This window comes from Varroa jacobsoni, unplaced genomic scaffold (assembly GCF_002532875.2).
Source record: "Varroa jacobsoni isolate VJ856 unplaced genomic scaffold, vjacob_1.0 scaffold_182, whole genome shotgun sequence".
Taxonomy (NCBI): Eukaryota; Metazoa; Arthropoda; class Arachnida; order Mesostigmata; family Varroidae; genus Varroa; species Varroa jacobsoni.
In genome coordinates this window covers 125,815-141,060 of record NW_019213084.1, presented here as the reverse complement: position 1 = coordinate 141,060, position 15,246 = coordinate 125,815, and the positions used below count along the sequence as shown (strand labels likewise).

General features: G+C 39.1%; 1 protein-coding gene and 1 long non-coding RNA gene across 8 annotated transcripts in view; one reads left to right on the top strand and one right to left on the bottom strand.

Annotated features, from left to right (window-relative positions):
* The first annotated feature begins 6 nt into the window (after nucleotides 1-6).
* Nucleotides 7-5,663, top strand: LOC111272055 (uncharacterized). 2 transcript variants are annotated; one of them, XR_002687303.2, is made up of 4 exons: nucleotides 7-2,893; nucleotides 3,371-3,472; nucleotides 3,711-3,875; nucleotides 4,303-5,663. It is a non-coding gene; the product is annotated as an uncharacterized LOC111272055 (long non-coding RNA). The 2 variants fall into 2 exon arrangements; XR_002687302.2 differs by lacking the exon at nucleotides 3,711-3,875.
* A 1,660-nt stretch (nucleotides 5,664-7,323) lies between these two features.
* Nucleotides 7,324-15,246, bottom strand: part of LOC111272041 (acid-sensing ion channel 4-A) — a 12,911-nt gene continuing 4,988 nt past the window's right edge. For 2 of the 6 annotated variants that reach the window (XM_086973135.1, XM_086973138.1), the window contains exons 4-13: nucleotides 14,851-15,134; nucleotides 14,175-14,379; nucleotides 13,572-13,684; nucleotides 13,232-13,390; nucleotides 12,344-12,617; nucleotides 11,696-11,827; nucleotides 11,112-11,317; nucleotides 9,860-10,115; nucleotides 9,141-9,418; nucleotides 7,324-8,793 (exon numbers count right to left, since the gene is read on the bottom strand). In XM_086973135.1, the coding sequence (XP_086829261.1) occupies nucleotides 8,403-8,793; nucleotides 9,141-9,418; nucleotides 9,860-10,115; nucleotides 11,112-11,317; nucleotides 11,696-11,827; nucleotides 12,344-12,617; nucleotides 13,232-13,390; nucleotides 13,572-13,684; nucleotides 14,175-14,379; nucleotides 14,851-15,134 (2,298 nt within the window). In that variant the 3' untranslated portion in view covers nucleotides 7,324-8,402. Of the gene's footprint in view, nucleotides 8,794-9,140; nucleotides 9,419-9,859; nucleotides 10,116-11,111; nucleotides 11,318-11,695; nucleotides 11,828-12,343; nucleotides 12,618-13,231; nucleotides 13,391-13,571; nucleotides 13,685-14,174; nucleotides 14,526-14,850; nucleotides 15,135-15,246 lie in introns of those variants that run through there. The other 4 variants (XM_086973140.1, XM_086973148.1, XM_086973146.1 and 1 more) reach the window with 4 other exon arrangements.

The following is a 15,246-nucleotide window of genomic DNA, read 5'->3' as shown; positions in this document are numbered from 1 at the left end:
GTTCAATTGCACCACCGTGTGAGACACGCTTAAGACGGGGCAAAAATTTACTTTTGCTATGAGTTCTATTATGAAATAAAGGTAACAATCTGTAAAGCTCTGAAAAAAACATAGACGCAATGCGCAGTGGAGTGCTATACGAGCACAATTTTAGAGATATCCGCTATCATAGAGATAATCTGTTTATCTAGGACGTTTAACACGTTCCTCAATGGAATCGGACACGCCTGGGTACCAGCCTGAGCAAGTGAAGCCACTTGTAGCTATTGCCGACGTGGTCGTGCTATTGTAACGTGCCTATGCATAGTGAACTGACCGTATTTGACGTTGGCTTTCCCAGCTAGCTGACGTGGCAAGCGTAGAAAAGATGCTACAGTGTAGTCCGATTTGTCTATGGTTGTAAAACGTAAACACTGTCAAAAAAAATTGTCTGAACAATGGCAGTCATGCTTTTCTCGAATTTATCTGCTGAGGCAGGTGTTGCATCGCCAATAAAGTTCCTTTAAGTTAACTGTACAGAGCATGGCTTCCGGGGGACACTCAAAACAAGTCAACTGAGAAAAAAACAATCTATGTGTATTTATGCAAACGGAAAAAGTAATACGGGACCAGGAAAATGTTCAAATGAGGGGGGTAAATAGTCATCGAAATCTATGTTTACCCGCTGTTACATTGATGGAGCCAATATATGACCAGATGGTAAACGAACATTACACATATGGTATCTAGGTCCATATAAAAGCGGTGCATCTTTAGAGCCAGTATACCTGTGTGCATATTGCTTAGGCGAGAATCTTTTGCCACGAATATTTTCTAAATGGCTTTACAATTTCGACCAGATTCAGAAGGAATAAGGTACAACATTGTACATTTCAAACCTCAGTGCCTCTCTAGATGCTGAAAGTGCTTAGACGCAGTAGAGGGTGTTTCAGTACCTTAAAAGTGATCTTAAGTGAAGCGCACCTCTCATGCGCATGTTAAGACAGAATTGCTACAGTAAGGACAAAAAAACAAAATCCCAACTGTTATGAGCAAAGAAAAAATGCACAAAAATATCTGAGGCCGTGTGTGGGCGTTCTGTTTTGTCAATCTTCGCTCAGTTACCTTTGAAAACGAGCTGTGTACGTATAAACATAATATTGCTTTCGGCAGTCCTTTTTACAATTACATCTTTACGTGTCCATAATGTTTTCTAATTATCGTAAGTATTTCAGACTAACTAATTATTTAGAATTCTAGTATAACACTTATTAGCGATTTCCGTGGTGTCGGAATGAGTTTCATTTGTCATTACTCACCGAAAAAGTCTTTTTACATTTGACCATTATATCATGCTGCTTAATTGATCAACAGGATAAGGCAAAAACAATTTGAAATCATTCACTTGACAGTTTTTATGTTACATCTGTTAAAATAGTGACGAAGTTAAATGTAATGAGAAAGATCAATTGCAGACTGTCTGTCAAGTGCCCGTTTTCAAAGCTGTCAGGACGTTCATGCTTTTGTCTTGTATATGGCTCTTCCCCACCGGCAATTGTGGGTCTTCAAGTCTCAGTTAGTTGTTTTAGTTTTCCGTTTTAGCGAACGAATAACGTCTATATAGTTAACTGCAATAAAATTATAATGCACAGCATAGACATTTCGTCACGGTGATCCTATCTGCGACAGAACGTTAAAAACTGTTATTGTCTACGGCTACAGTAACTTGTTCTACTGTGTGTTGAAAAACAGACACAATTAAGATTCTACAATATTGCACAAGCCTTTTTTTTATTTTCTCTATAAAATCAAAAACCGTACCGGTGCGCGCGAATGCTTTTGTCATTTGCTGGTCACCATTTCGAGAACAATAATAAAATAAATCTTGTATATTAAGTAGACGTTGCTCGGGCCTCGAACTAATTAAAAAGAAAGATCAGGCTCCTTGCTGTGGCAGCGTCGAGATCTAACAATAAAAAGAAAACAAAATAAAGTACATACGCGACCCTGCCTATTTGCGTAATTCTGGAGCTCTCAACAAAGACAACCGAACAGTCAAGATAGAAGAACCAGTGACCGGCGTAACGCCTCACCGAAATACCCCTTGCAGACTAATAGAGTTTATGGCTTGCCCTATCGTAGCTAGAACAACTCGTTCCAACACGGCACATATACATTTTGTAAAGTAATATATATCGCACATATGTCGCGTAGAGGAACGTATAGTGTATATAGTGAAATAAAACTATCCAAATACGAATTGTTGATGCTTTTCTATTAGAGATCGAATGATATAAATGAATCAAATACGCAGTCGGACACTGGATTAAGTTGATTGAACGGTCACTAGGTTGAATTTTAAAGTTTTAGCTGCCATTTACCATTAAGCCACCACTAAAACCATGGCGGAATGGGCCTATTCAGCGATTTACAATTTTTTTTTCTACAAATTCACACAGAATTTTACGCTATGTCTAATTAGAAAAAGTCGTTTTTCTTTAATGATTTTTATGGTTACTTTACTTAGGCACAAGTCAAATCAGAAAAACGTTGATAGGTTTGCCGCAAATGAATGTAGCCATATTTTAGTCGATCGATTTTGATATTGAGCGTAAACCGTTCGATACGCGAAGTACTAATGGTGCTCCAGCTGATCATGCAAATAGCGATCTGAACTTCGACAATAAAACGTTCTATGTGCTATGGTGCAATTCCATTAGATTCTATAGTTGTTCGTTCGATACTGCATTTCTATGCATTTATAATCGGTCATCGTGTTCGGACATCCTGAAGCCAGTTGTTTCAAGACCTTTGCCACTTGAATGCAACCGGAAAGGAAACATACGGACTTGTACCAATCACGATTGCGAGTACTGACAACTTATTAACTTTCAAACGAATCAGGCCTTTCCAAGTAAGTTTACCAAGCCTTCGTTCGTTTAGAGAAATCGGCAAAAATAGACTTTGTTGAAATGGCAGGTTAATATTGGTCATTATGAAAAATATGCCGTTTTTCAACGTTCAAATGTATCCAGTATTTTCATGGTTAAGCCCCCGGGTTCGGGGATGCACGGAATACAGGTTCGGGAACGGTGACAATATCGCCCGATAGCATAAACACTTTTAAAGCTTCTTTCTTTATCAATACTTTTTGTTGTATGATAGCGTCCATAGTCACTATGCCTTTATGCATTTACCTTACAAAGATAGTCGAAAAAAAAAACCTAGCTAACTTAACTCTTGCTTGCCCAGATCAGTCGGCAGTTCTCAAGGCAATAAAGTGCACTCTGCAATTTAATAAATGTACGACTTTCATGTCACTTTTAACATTGAACATGACCATAAGTGTTCGATAATTTTGTCTTGTCCTGTTTTGTTTTCTCGTACATAGCACGTTCTGTATGTATTACTTGCGCCTGCACGTAGATTAGCTGAGTAACACCCTATGCATCTATCGACTCTATGAATGTTGCTATCTGGACCGCATTATCAGGTAACGTTCGCATTGTTATAATTAAAAATTTGAGTATTGATAAAATGCGAGTACGCTTTAACTGTACCCAGCAATGATAGTGATAGATGTAAAGTGATTTTTATAACAAATGACGCCGAATTGTCAACTATTTGATACGAAAATGTGCAGCATTTGTGTGTGCTAGTCTTGCAAGTCTCTCGCATTTGTTATGCGGGAATTTCAAGCTCTTAACGCGAATATCTCAAACCAATAACAGGAGTTAACGGCAGGACTCGTTTGCGATTGTAATGAGGTGCGAGACCTTCAAATCTCCATTCCTGGAATTTGAGCCAAACTAGAAGGATTAGAAGACTCGGTATATGGATTAGTCTGATTAGAAGAAAGGCCATTGTACTCATCCGAAAGCAGACGTTAAAATCGAGTTAGTAAAAAGCTTCCAGAATAGTACTCACACAACTTTTTCAGTTTGTATTTTTTAAAGCTGCAGTCTACCGAAAATTGCGATAAAATGCTTACGAACAAGCCCTCTTGCCTCATCGTTGTTAAAAAATGTTCCGTCGATATTATAATACTTCAATGACAAAATACGATATGATCATTCTAATGTATTTCCACCCCAAAAACCTGATGGACTTTGTTCTATTCCTGGTGAATGCTATAATTCAGTGTAGTCTATCAGAACTTATTAACTAGAGGACGTCTATTGTTCCCTCGTTTGTTCGCTTCCTCATTTGCAATATACGCTCTTTTGTTTTATAATCACCTGTTTAAAACACTCAGTATAACCGAGCATAACGAATAAGTCAAGGAGTGAATTTTACTTATCTTATCTGCTTGTATTTCTCTAGACAACGTAAGCGTCGAGCTGAAACTTTTCCGACGTACTGATCATGCCAGGGGTGCGTGAAGTGACACCTGTGTCGGCTGGATACCTCGGTAGAGCGCGTCGTCACGAAGACGACCAACAATGCCAAAAGTCTTCAACACTACCTTCGATTACTTTAACAAAAGCAAGCCTATCGCAGTCCGAGAGCACCGTATCAGACAAAAGTGAGCAAGAGATCGTACGACCCAATGATGGCTCATCGAATCAGATATACCACCCACGGATAAATTTGGTCAGACGTAATGATTCTAAACAGAGAAAGAGCAGACTAGAATCGGGATCAGGAAGAACAAACTCGGAGGCTGGTCACATATCAACCCCACTTCGTCCGATGCAACGTACTGCTTTGTCGCTGCATTCGTGCAGCACTCTTTATCCTCGTCCACGACACTCCAGTCTGCAGAAAAAGCAAAATTCCTTGATGAGCAAGCTAATTAAGATTGTACCCGTCGTCATTGTGACCGCAGTCATTTTTTGCTTAATCCTTTATGCGGCGACCTATCCTGAGCGTATTTTCGTTCTACAGAATGCATTCAATCTCGCCATGGACTCGGTCCACGTGCCGATTCGACGCGGCGTCTTTTCGAGACTTTTGAGCGTTGCCGGTATCCCAGTCTTTGTCTCTGTTTATTACCTTTTAGTATTTTATTTCAATCGAGACGTTCCCGAAGCGCTCACATTTGTTCCGTTTTTAAATGGAAGAACAAAAATTGTAGACTTACATTTTTCTTTCAGTCTGTTAGTTGGCGGAACCGCCTGTTTCATCTTGTTCACCATGCCGAATCTAGTGTTTTTCCATATGAAAAGAATATACGCGATTGATTAAGCTGGAAATTAGAAAAGGAATAGAAAAGACAATCAGAAAGATATTGCTCACTTTACTACTTTTTTCTCCATAAGAAATACGAGGTCATTTACGCGGCTAGGAATAAACGAGTGGCTAAAAATCGATTTTGAATTTTAGCGGTCTAAAATAACAGCAGAGAAAATTTCGATGCTTTAGTACTTTACAGTAATAAGTGTGTATTAACAAGTGCGTTAGGAAAATCTTATTAGATTATTATAGCAGTTATAATTGATTCAAGTGCTAATTCGCTTGCCCTGTTTCTTTATAACTCTGTTCTGTTATCTTCAAGAGAATTAAAAACAAAAATATTCCTTCGAAGAAACGGTTTGATGTGATTTGTTGCGATACTATATACTGCAACAACTTTTCATTAAATTTGTTTCTACAAATTTCCCTATCATTTAGTAGAAGAAGAGAAATGTGTAAATTTAAGTAAAGTAAAAATAAACATCAATAATTGTTTATTGCTATGATAATTTGAGTTTTATGTAAATTAGATGGTACTGTTTCTTAGTTACGCTAAGTGAATAACAGTGTCTCTGTTAATTTTTAATTTGTTGTTACTATCATAGCTATCGATCATGTTATTCGATTCGTACGTACTCCGAGGGACTTACGTTTTTTCTTTCTATATGGAATAGGAGATACGCCCTCATTAGAGATTAAGGGAGACTGGTGTGTTAAAAAATAGCTATAAAACGCACGGCCTTGTCGACTAAAACCCTGTCCGGAACAATTATTATGGTGCCATGTACCTGTCTTTGTCATTTTCGGAGAAATATCGAAAAACTCAATTTAAAAAGGCCTCGAGAAGAGCGGAACGTCCCGAATTAAATCCAGGCTACCTTTTCATAATTATTATTTGGAAGAGAGAAAACTCGCAGAAATAATTGTGCCAAGCTCCTTAACTTTAGAGAAAATTCAGTCTCATCGTGAACCACCTCATAGGAGCCTTAACGACCCCAAAAGAGAGTTGGATTTGCTTCAAGGTATTGATAGAAATGATAAGACGTAAGTCTATGGGTATAACATGGAGATAAAAATAGAATTCTAGGAGTATTTCTTCAAGATCCAAGTCGAATAAAGCCATACGATCTAGGTTGAAAATCGTTTTTTTAATTATCGAGGACCTGTGCTTTATGAATTCACGTCGAGTCATCGTACTGTCACTAAAAAGTATCAGCAAGAATCCTTAGGACGGCTGCGCAACGTAATCACTAAACGAGGCCTGAACTCTAAAAAAATAAATCCTTACCACAATAATGCACCCATGCAGATGTTGCCATTTGAATCGCGCTTCTGGCAGAAATATCCTACTTATTTTGCCTTAGCTCCCCTAACTTACCTGGTCTAACCCTTGAGATTTCTCTACTCCTTAAATATAAAAAATATTTGGAAACTTCCGAGAGGAAGACCTGTTCTCACGACTGGTTTCGAAACTATGTTTAAACAGTATGAAAGAAAGGTTAGGACAGATACATTGCGCCTAACGGAGACTTATTTTAAGGACCTCTTCCTTATTTAGTCGGACGATTAAGGCACGAGTAAATGCTACAGAACCAAATTCCCGATATTTGTTTTGGATCCTGGAATATTTTAAGTGAGACATTTGGCAGAGAACGTATATTCGTATTTTTGGTATGATTAAACACGGCTATTTCAAAGCCGACGCGATGTGCGTGGCGGCGAAACGCTTATAGCTGTTCTGACATGCTACGTGGGTTGCAAAACTGGAGCTCCTGAAAGCGATATTTTTTTTGGACACCGCTTAACCCATTGAGCATCAGTACCCAAGAAGAAGCCTTTATGCACGTAGAATGGTGAAAGCCATATCTCGTAAGTGCGCGGTGTGCTAATATTAACAATAAGATATTAACAACTCGAATAATTTGAATAAAGTCGCCACGCACTTACGGGGTATGCTTTTCTAGATACCTATTATAGATGAAGGTGGCGATTTTTTTGTGTTATTATTGCAACGATAGTGAGGTTTTATCAGATCAGATCGAGTATACCGTCTGCTACTTACCGTTTCTGACAGACTAACTGTCGACAGATTTTGGTGCACTATGATTTCTTGGAATTGTTTGAGTATACGGTTTATTTTATTAATACTATTTCATAGAGGCGCATATATCCTAGAAAATCATATAGGTTCCAAGTGCACAGTTTTTATTAGTAATAAATTATTCACACACCTTTTCGCGCACATGTACGTGCACACTTTAACTAAATGTATAGGTACCTGCTATACAAGAAAGTGACTTCATTTCTAAAGAACCAATTTTTCTTTTCATGGCTGTGTTGCTCTCCGTTATCAATGAGAGTATTTTAGGCATCATTCATAAAACGTATATTGAAAAATTAATTCCACATTGTAAAGTTTACATCGATAATCGTACCCCGCATTTACATAATAGTAATAATAATAACAATAGCAACAATAACTTGTGAGTACATTTTATAGTAGTAGTGACTAACAACATCTAGTCTTTTATCATTACCAAATCGACCTCTGCATTTAAACCACTTTCCGTGTATTAGTTCCACTTCAGACATTTTCTAATCGAGTTTTGCATGAGCTTTCCTGGTTTATGCTGATTCGGCGGCCTCAAAATAGTTCTTCAATTCATAATAATTGTTTATTATGAATGTGTTCAAATCATTAGTGGGTAGGCTTTTTCAGCTCGCCATAACTCATTCCTTAACGAACGGCATAGCTTTGTATCACACGCAAAATCCAGCAACTAAACGTTAGGCTTTTGATGAATCATTATACACTACACATTCATTAGTCAAACGGCCATTGTTAAGCGTAAAGTACGTTGTAAATAACTATCGAAAAACGCAACAAAATCTTTCGTTGACTTCGCCCGCTGTAATATCGATGAAGTAGATTTCAGGACGCTAACTTATCATAGCAAAAATATTAGTCGTGGCACAGGCATATCCTTCGGCCCGGCGTTCTTCTAGGCGGACGTTCGTTATTAATATTAAGTAGATTAGCTGAAAAAGTATCGAACATCTCGAAAACCGCAAATAGGTCATTGCTCATTTGTCTTAATATTAACAAAAATTTATCGATTCAATATATTCATGAATTTTATCATTTTTCTGCCACCTGACGTGGAATACTGAAATTATTGTACTGTTCTCACGGAATATTGTTCTGTCGTCAAGCGTTGTCTCGTTACTGCGTTTACTATTGTTGCTACTTACGTACGATTGACTACAGTATGCGTCAAAGATTCGTTAGCAGCAATGGGTCTCGCCAGCTTCTGCAGCCTTTGCCGAGCCTGCACGATTTCCTGGAAGCCGTCGTTTCTTCGACTTATCCATTCACGAGGATTGATCGGCTCTGATCGTTCTCTACTCGGTTCCCTGCCACCTTCACGCGTGCCTCGCTTGAGCCTGCTGTATTTGCTGGCCCCTTCCATATTATGTGATGCGGACGGAAATCCTGGATAAGCTGGTGGACCAACTCTGAACCGTTTTCGATCGCTGGAAGCAGTATCGTCAGCCGCTATACCATGCGGAATCGGATCTCCCGCATTGCTTTCCTGCCGGAAGAATCTCGGATGTCGCCGACTAATGCGAGACAACATCCTAATAAAAATATAACCGGCAAAAGTTGGATGGTTCCTGGACACTTCGCACGAACTTTGTTTTGCTAATCAACGATCCGCTTTTGAGCAGCAGGTAATATATAATTATGCATTAACTAGTGATCTAGTAAAAGGCGATCTCTTAAAAAAACATTTTCTAGTATGCCCCTTACGTTATACTATCCGGTCACTATGATGTCTAGTTACAAATAAACAAAATCAAGTTACAGTTTTCTCCCTACCCATTTAACCAATAATTAGCTAGTTTTTCTCACGCTCATGTTTACTTCTCAGATAGCTTAATCGCGTACAAGTTATTCAAATCGATTTTAGAGAAACCTTCCATACGTGTAATTTTCTCCATCTCCAGGCTGTGAAGGCGTTAAGGCCAGCTCCAATCGATTGGGCGGCACCAATGTGGGCGTCAGAATACGTCGGGCTGTTCGGCGACGCAGAAATCTTGCTACCAAAGCCCTGCGATGCTTTTTCGCCAGGGGCCTGACGACCCGATCGCAGCCGAAGCTAAAGCATCGCATGAAGTGCTCGGAGAACTCCATTAATGAAATCACCGAAACGCCAATGTACAATCCGAGGCAGCCACCTAAGTCTGCAATAAGCTGACTCATCTAACGAGGTACGCATAATCGAAACGCATAAATGTTAGTACAGTGTATCTATTAAGGAGTCGTCAATCTAATAATCTAAGTCCTGCTGGCCTTAATTTTTGAAAATGATGCTTATACACTTGTACATGTATATGTATCATTATGTATTTGTACACCATATGAATGGCTTCAGGCAACCAAACTTTAAAAATAATAGTTCCTGTCATATAGAGACTACATATCTTATCTTCGTACTGTAATGCAGTGATATTATGTTTGCCTACTGAACATAGATATGTTATTGTCTAGGTCTGAATCCGGGCATAGACATAGCCTGCCCAACATCCAGCTAGTCATTTGAAGCAATACCAAACAGTTCCTATACCTGACGTAAAGATAAAACACTTTATTCGACACGAAATACGTGATTATATTCTCCACTCACTACGATTATCTATTTACCAAGTACGAACTTTCATCCTTAACTCTAAGATAGTTCATTTCCTGAATATAGACGTGAACACGAAGGAAGTTCTTTCGAAATTCGTCAGCTCCAGCGATGAAGTTTAAGTCATTGTCGGAATCTGCGACAAGACTCCAGTTGACGCCACTCTGTTCCAGTCGTCTGTTGACTATCGGGAATCGCGTTATGGCCTCGTACTGGTTTCGAAAATTAGGCCATTCCGATTGAGATGTAGTAATATCGTAGCGAATCTCGCTAAAAAAAAGAAATTGATGCTGTTAAATATTTGGTCCTGTTTTATCGATAATAATATATAGATACAGAAATGGAAAAAAAACGACGAGGTTCAACCCATGCGAAAAAGGTGTATATCTCACTCTACAGTGTACCACAGCAAATATTCCAAGGGCCATTATCATCGCTTGCACTGTGTATACCTTCGACTATTTAACATAGCTTTTTTATTGGCTGCATGAAAGGGAACCGAGACGATCAACGTTTAATCCAGTGCTATCTTTATCCTACGAAATAGATTACGATTTGTGAGAAAAAAAAAGCTATTTCTTCAGACTGGCCTCATATCATGAAAAATCTCAGGTCTGACAGACAGACAGACAGACCCTGTCTTATGTTCTGAAACATAAGGCCAGATTATAAATCAGATTATTATATCTCGTTACCTATCGCTTAAAATAGACGATATACTTGACTTATTTAATAGGTATTTAATGAAACACTTATGGAATAGGCCAAACTTAAAATTTCAGACAGAATAATATCATAGTTTATTGTTATTGGTTATTTAAAAACTCGGTTCAACCCGACATAGCTCCGCAACCTGTGTTAAGATCCTGTATGTACGGATCGACATATTAGTTTCAGGTAAATTTTCTGCAACGAATATTCGTACCCATCTCCTCTTGAAAAGAACCGCCTATGAACAGCTATATATATATACGCATGCCCAAATTTACGTTTTCCCTCAGTCTGTTTTCCCTCAGAGTCGACTGGGGTACACCGACCGCTTTCGCTACGAATAGCGGAAAAATTGTTCGTTGCGATATTTTCTCTAAAAAAAAAAATGAATCGAAGTCCCGCATTTAAGTTATAAATATAAAGAAATTTTGCAAAAATTAACTTTGGATTTCCTAGAAAATTAATACTAATTCATTCCGATACGACAAATCTATTCACACTCTGCCGAAACATGCTCACGCGACCCCCCCCCCCACCGATTAATGCTGAACGTACTTGCACTCTGGTCGACACAATTCTCTGCAACGCTTTCCGCTGCTGGACGTTGTGAAAGCGCGGTAAAATTGTCTTCGACATCGAGACTGATCTGCGTTACACGGGTCGCATGAACCAAACCGGTCATTTAACCGATCCGCAGCCAACTCGTCAAGACACTGACATGCTCGAAACAGAAATGATTCCGCGCACACCGTTTGACAATACTGCAATAACAATAACCGCCCGCAATGGGAAGTCATTCAATTCAAAGAGAAACGAAGTTCCACTTTTAAGATACAACTTGAATATGTTATCCAATGGATTTATTAAGAACTTCTACCGCCATTCCGTTAATAAAATGACGACAGAACTCAATAACTTAAACGCGGAAAGCGTGCTTTTGAGTGAATTAATGATTTTGGCCAATTACCACTTTCAACCGTTGATGGGGTGATAAACATATGCAAAATTGTGCGCATCATTATCACAAAAACGTCTGAGTAGCATTTCTGATGACGAACAAACTTAAGAAGTTCATCAGAGTTGAATCGATTCCGATCCTGATTCTGTATAGAGACATTTTACTCAAGTGCAATTCTTACGTCTAGCGTGTAGAGAACGTCTTTGCCGATAAGGTTTTCAAGCTTGAACCGCTTTAGATGCTTAGTCAAAGGGCTGTCGGAGAAATTCATTGTGCAACCCCGGTATGGATCAGGGAGACGGATGATTTGTCGCTGAAAACGTCACAAACGAAGAATAATTCCATTAGCTATAATTAATATCACACATCGACGCTCCTTGATCCTACATCAGCATTAACAACTAATATCTAACTGATCTCGTAGTAACGAAATAACTGCACTACGTTTACTGTATTGTACTTGTCTCAATTCTCTTTTTATCGTAGTGCAATAGTTCAAAGCCAATAGAACGCGTGATACCAAAACTTTTAGCTTAGTATCACGCGTGCTATTGACGCTGTCTGTGTGTACCCTTTCCCCGTAAGTATCACTCGAAATGCTAATACTAGTTTATTTACTCTACAGACTGTCGACTTACACCACCACATAGCATTGTAACTTCATGAACTTCTAAATTATCAATATTTACTAATGCGTATCTTTCAGGCTACACACAATTCGATTTGATCGTATAGAAAGCCGCGTGCACATCGCGATATCTTTGCACTAGGAGAGTTCATCAAAATCTATACGGTCTTAGGCGCTTCTGATGACTCCCGCTATACGGACCATTTTAACCGCGATGTACGTTTTGCTACCGGGGAGCAGGATCATACCGCCGGTGTCCAAGGTAGGCCGACTTCCCACCGCGTGGACAACCATTCTCGCTCCATATTCGCCTGAGACGATGTCAAGGTATTCATTCCGCTCGATATTGATTGTCAGCTGAAGACCCATGCCAGCTCCGCTTTTTACCGTCTTTCGTTCTTCCGTATTTAAAGTCAGGCTATGACAGAGACCGTAGCGGGGCGACTCGTAGGGCGTATTCTGTACAATCGATGAACTAAAATAGAAAAGCACACGTGACTCAGAATACGGCGAATGGGTAGACCTATTTCTCAACAATGTGAACTTACGTGATGTACCTTCGTTTTGAATAGATCGAACCGGAATTAATTAAGTGAAATCGTAATTCCCGTATGATTTTATGGCTAAAACTATTAGTGAATTCAGCTCGCTATATTTCTAGAGCCGTTAAGATCAGCAGCGTTCCACAGCAATCCAGACAATAATAATCCGCCAGAATGACACAGCAGATAAATTTATATTTTCACTAATCCTCACTAATTATTACTTAATAACTACTATAATATGTCTTACTAACGAGCTTGCGAATGTACAACATGCATAATTAGTATGTGGCTAAGTCAAAACTGCGCACATTATGCTTGCAAGTTCTTGGCGTTGCAACTTAAGCACTCCTGATATATATATATATATATATATATATATATATATTTTTTTTTTTTTTTTTTCGAGCAGATTAAGTTATAAAAAATGTATAACCTTCTTGGGTTTTAATGATCAGTCAATACTAGGTCAGATGTCTAGCTAGATTTTCAGTGGAAGGATCGTCACTACCCATCTAAAGTGATCAGAATCAATAATGTGTGTTACCTGGAGTTGAAACAGTCTTTAGACGAATACGTGCATTGAACAATCATATCAGCCGCTTGATGGCCAAAATCCTTTAACTGCTTTTTGGTCGTCACCAAATTTATCCACATATCGCTAAGATCCATAGTTCGACTTCGATTTACAATCTCGCCAGTAGTCCTGAAAAGCAATAAAAAATCAGTAGAAAAAAAGTGAAGAGTCGAGGAATAAATATATGGCATAATGGGTTGCAAAAAGATCCAAACTCTGTCCAATCGCCAGCACGATTAGATGGCAAATCAAGTTTGAGCTTTCCATTAGTTTAGATTGAATCTAGGTGCGTTAATAGAGGTCAATCTACTTAAAACAATCGAGTTCGTCGTTTCCCTTAAGTCCGGCCGCTGACGTCGTCGCAAGGAAATCTGGCATCTCTGAAGTCTGCGCTTCCTGCTCTTCTTGACGTTTGATCGTATCCTGAGGGTGAAACGCATGGGGATATGAGACATGTGGTACGTTCTCTTGTATAAACTTTTAGAATATAGAACTAAAATCGTTCCACTTTGAAGGTCCGTTTATACTTGAGTGTCACCTACATGTTGATATTGAAAAATTATAGAAAAGAAAATTAAATTTTGACTTTGATTTTCGGCTCTCGGACATTTAATGAAGCAGGCAAAATTACCGTACAGTATTCCGTTCCTAAACAACAATACGTGGATCTCGCAAAATTGAATTCTACCATACCTTCGAAAAGTTGACACTGTGCTAGCAATACCCGGGACAGGAGTTGCGTGTTTATCTATTCAATATAATTTTTGCATGCACACATCTGTACGTTTACGTGCTTTAAAGTAAACCCTTTCAACAAGGCCGTCCGAAATTAGAAACCCCATTTCAGAGACAAACTAAAACAAGACTCTGGGGTCACTTCGCGCTTTTGCTCAATATCGGGAAATTAACGCACCTTTAGATATGCCTCAAACTTTGTCTTCTTTAAAATATTTAGGTTGCAAAGCGTGATAGCAGGGAAGTCCAATTCGGCTGCGTGGATTTCTTCAGTTGATGTCGAAACAGGATAGTCAAAATAGTTCCCTAAAAGGAAACTCACATGGTACAGAAAACCTAACACCGCGCAGATGACAAAGATCATCCAGAAGATCTGCCGAATCCTGAAGCCAAGCCAAAGGTAAACAGCAGTGAGACAGGCACGCAGGATTCAACTATTAGGAAGATTTTTACAGGTCTGATAAGCGAGCGAAGAAATAACTCGTACACGTCAACTGAGGACCGATTCGTGTTTCTTTCGCAAACCAACCTATAATACAGAACGACCAGAAGTTGAATTGTTTCTATTTAGGTCTATTTATTTTTGATGCTTATCCATCGTAACTTTGTATCTTCAGTAAACAATATGTATATGTCATATAGAATATACCATAGCGACTAAAACAGTAGCAAGTAAATAATGCACAATGATAGTAATGATAGAAATCATAGTGCATTTATTAAAAGGTTTGTTTTATAACACCGTAACTTGGAACGCATGAGAGCATCAACGAATGAGTACGTTAGCTTTTGTATATCCGCTTACGCCATCTTCAGTTTATAGATCGATATTAATTGAACACTGACCCGCTTACCTATGTTTTTTCGTTAGGGCAATTCGGGCAAATCCGTGCGCAGTTACGGACATCGCGAATTCCTCATTGAGTTCACCGAACGTAATATTCGAGGTCGCAATATCCGCATAGTAGCTATTAGCACTGCTGGACGTTTGTGTCTCGTCTTTACCGAGGCACTCACTAATGGGACTGAATAGCGCGCTCCTCCGCCCAAGACGACCGTTCACCGACCGGTAAACGAGGTGGCCGGTACCTTGTTCCATCGTCAAGTAGAAGTCCCTTACGCAGTCACCTAGGACATGCTATATGGACTTAGAAGAAGGCAATTCAATCGTTCCCGATGAGGTCGGCGACTCAATTGTCGGCTAGTTGAAGCGCTATGTCTACTCAATACGCTGTGGCCTGACACGTAAA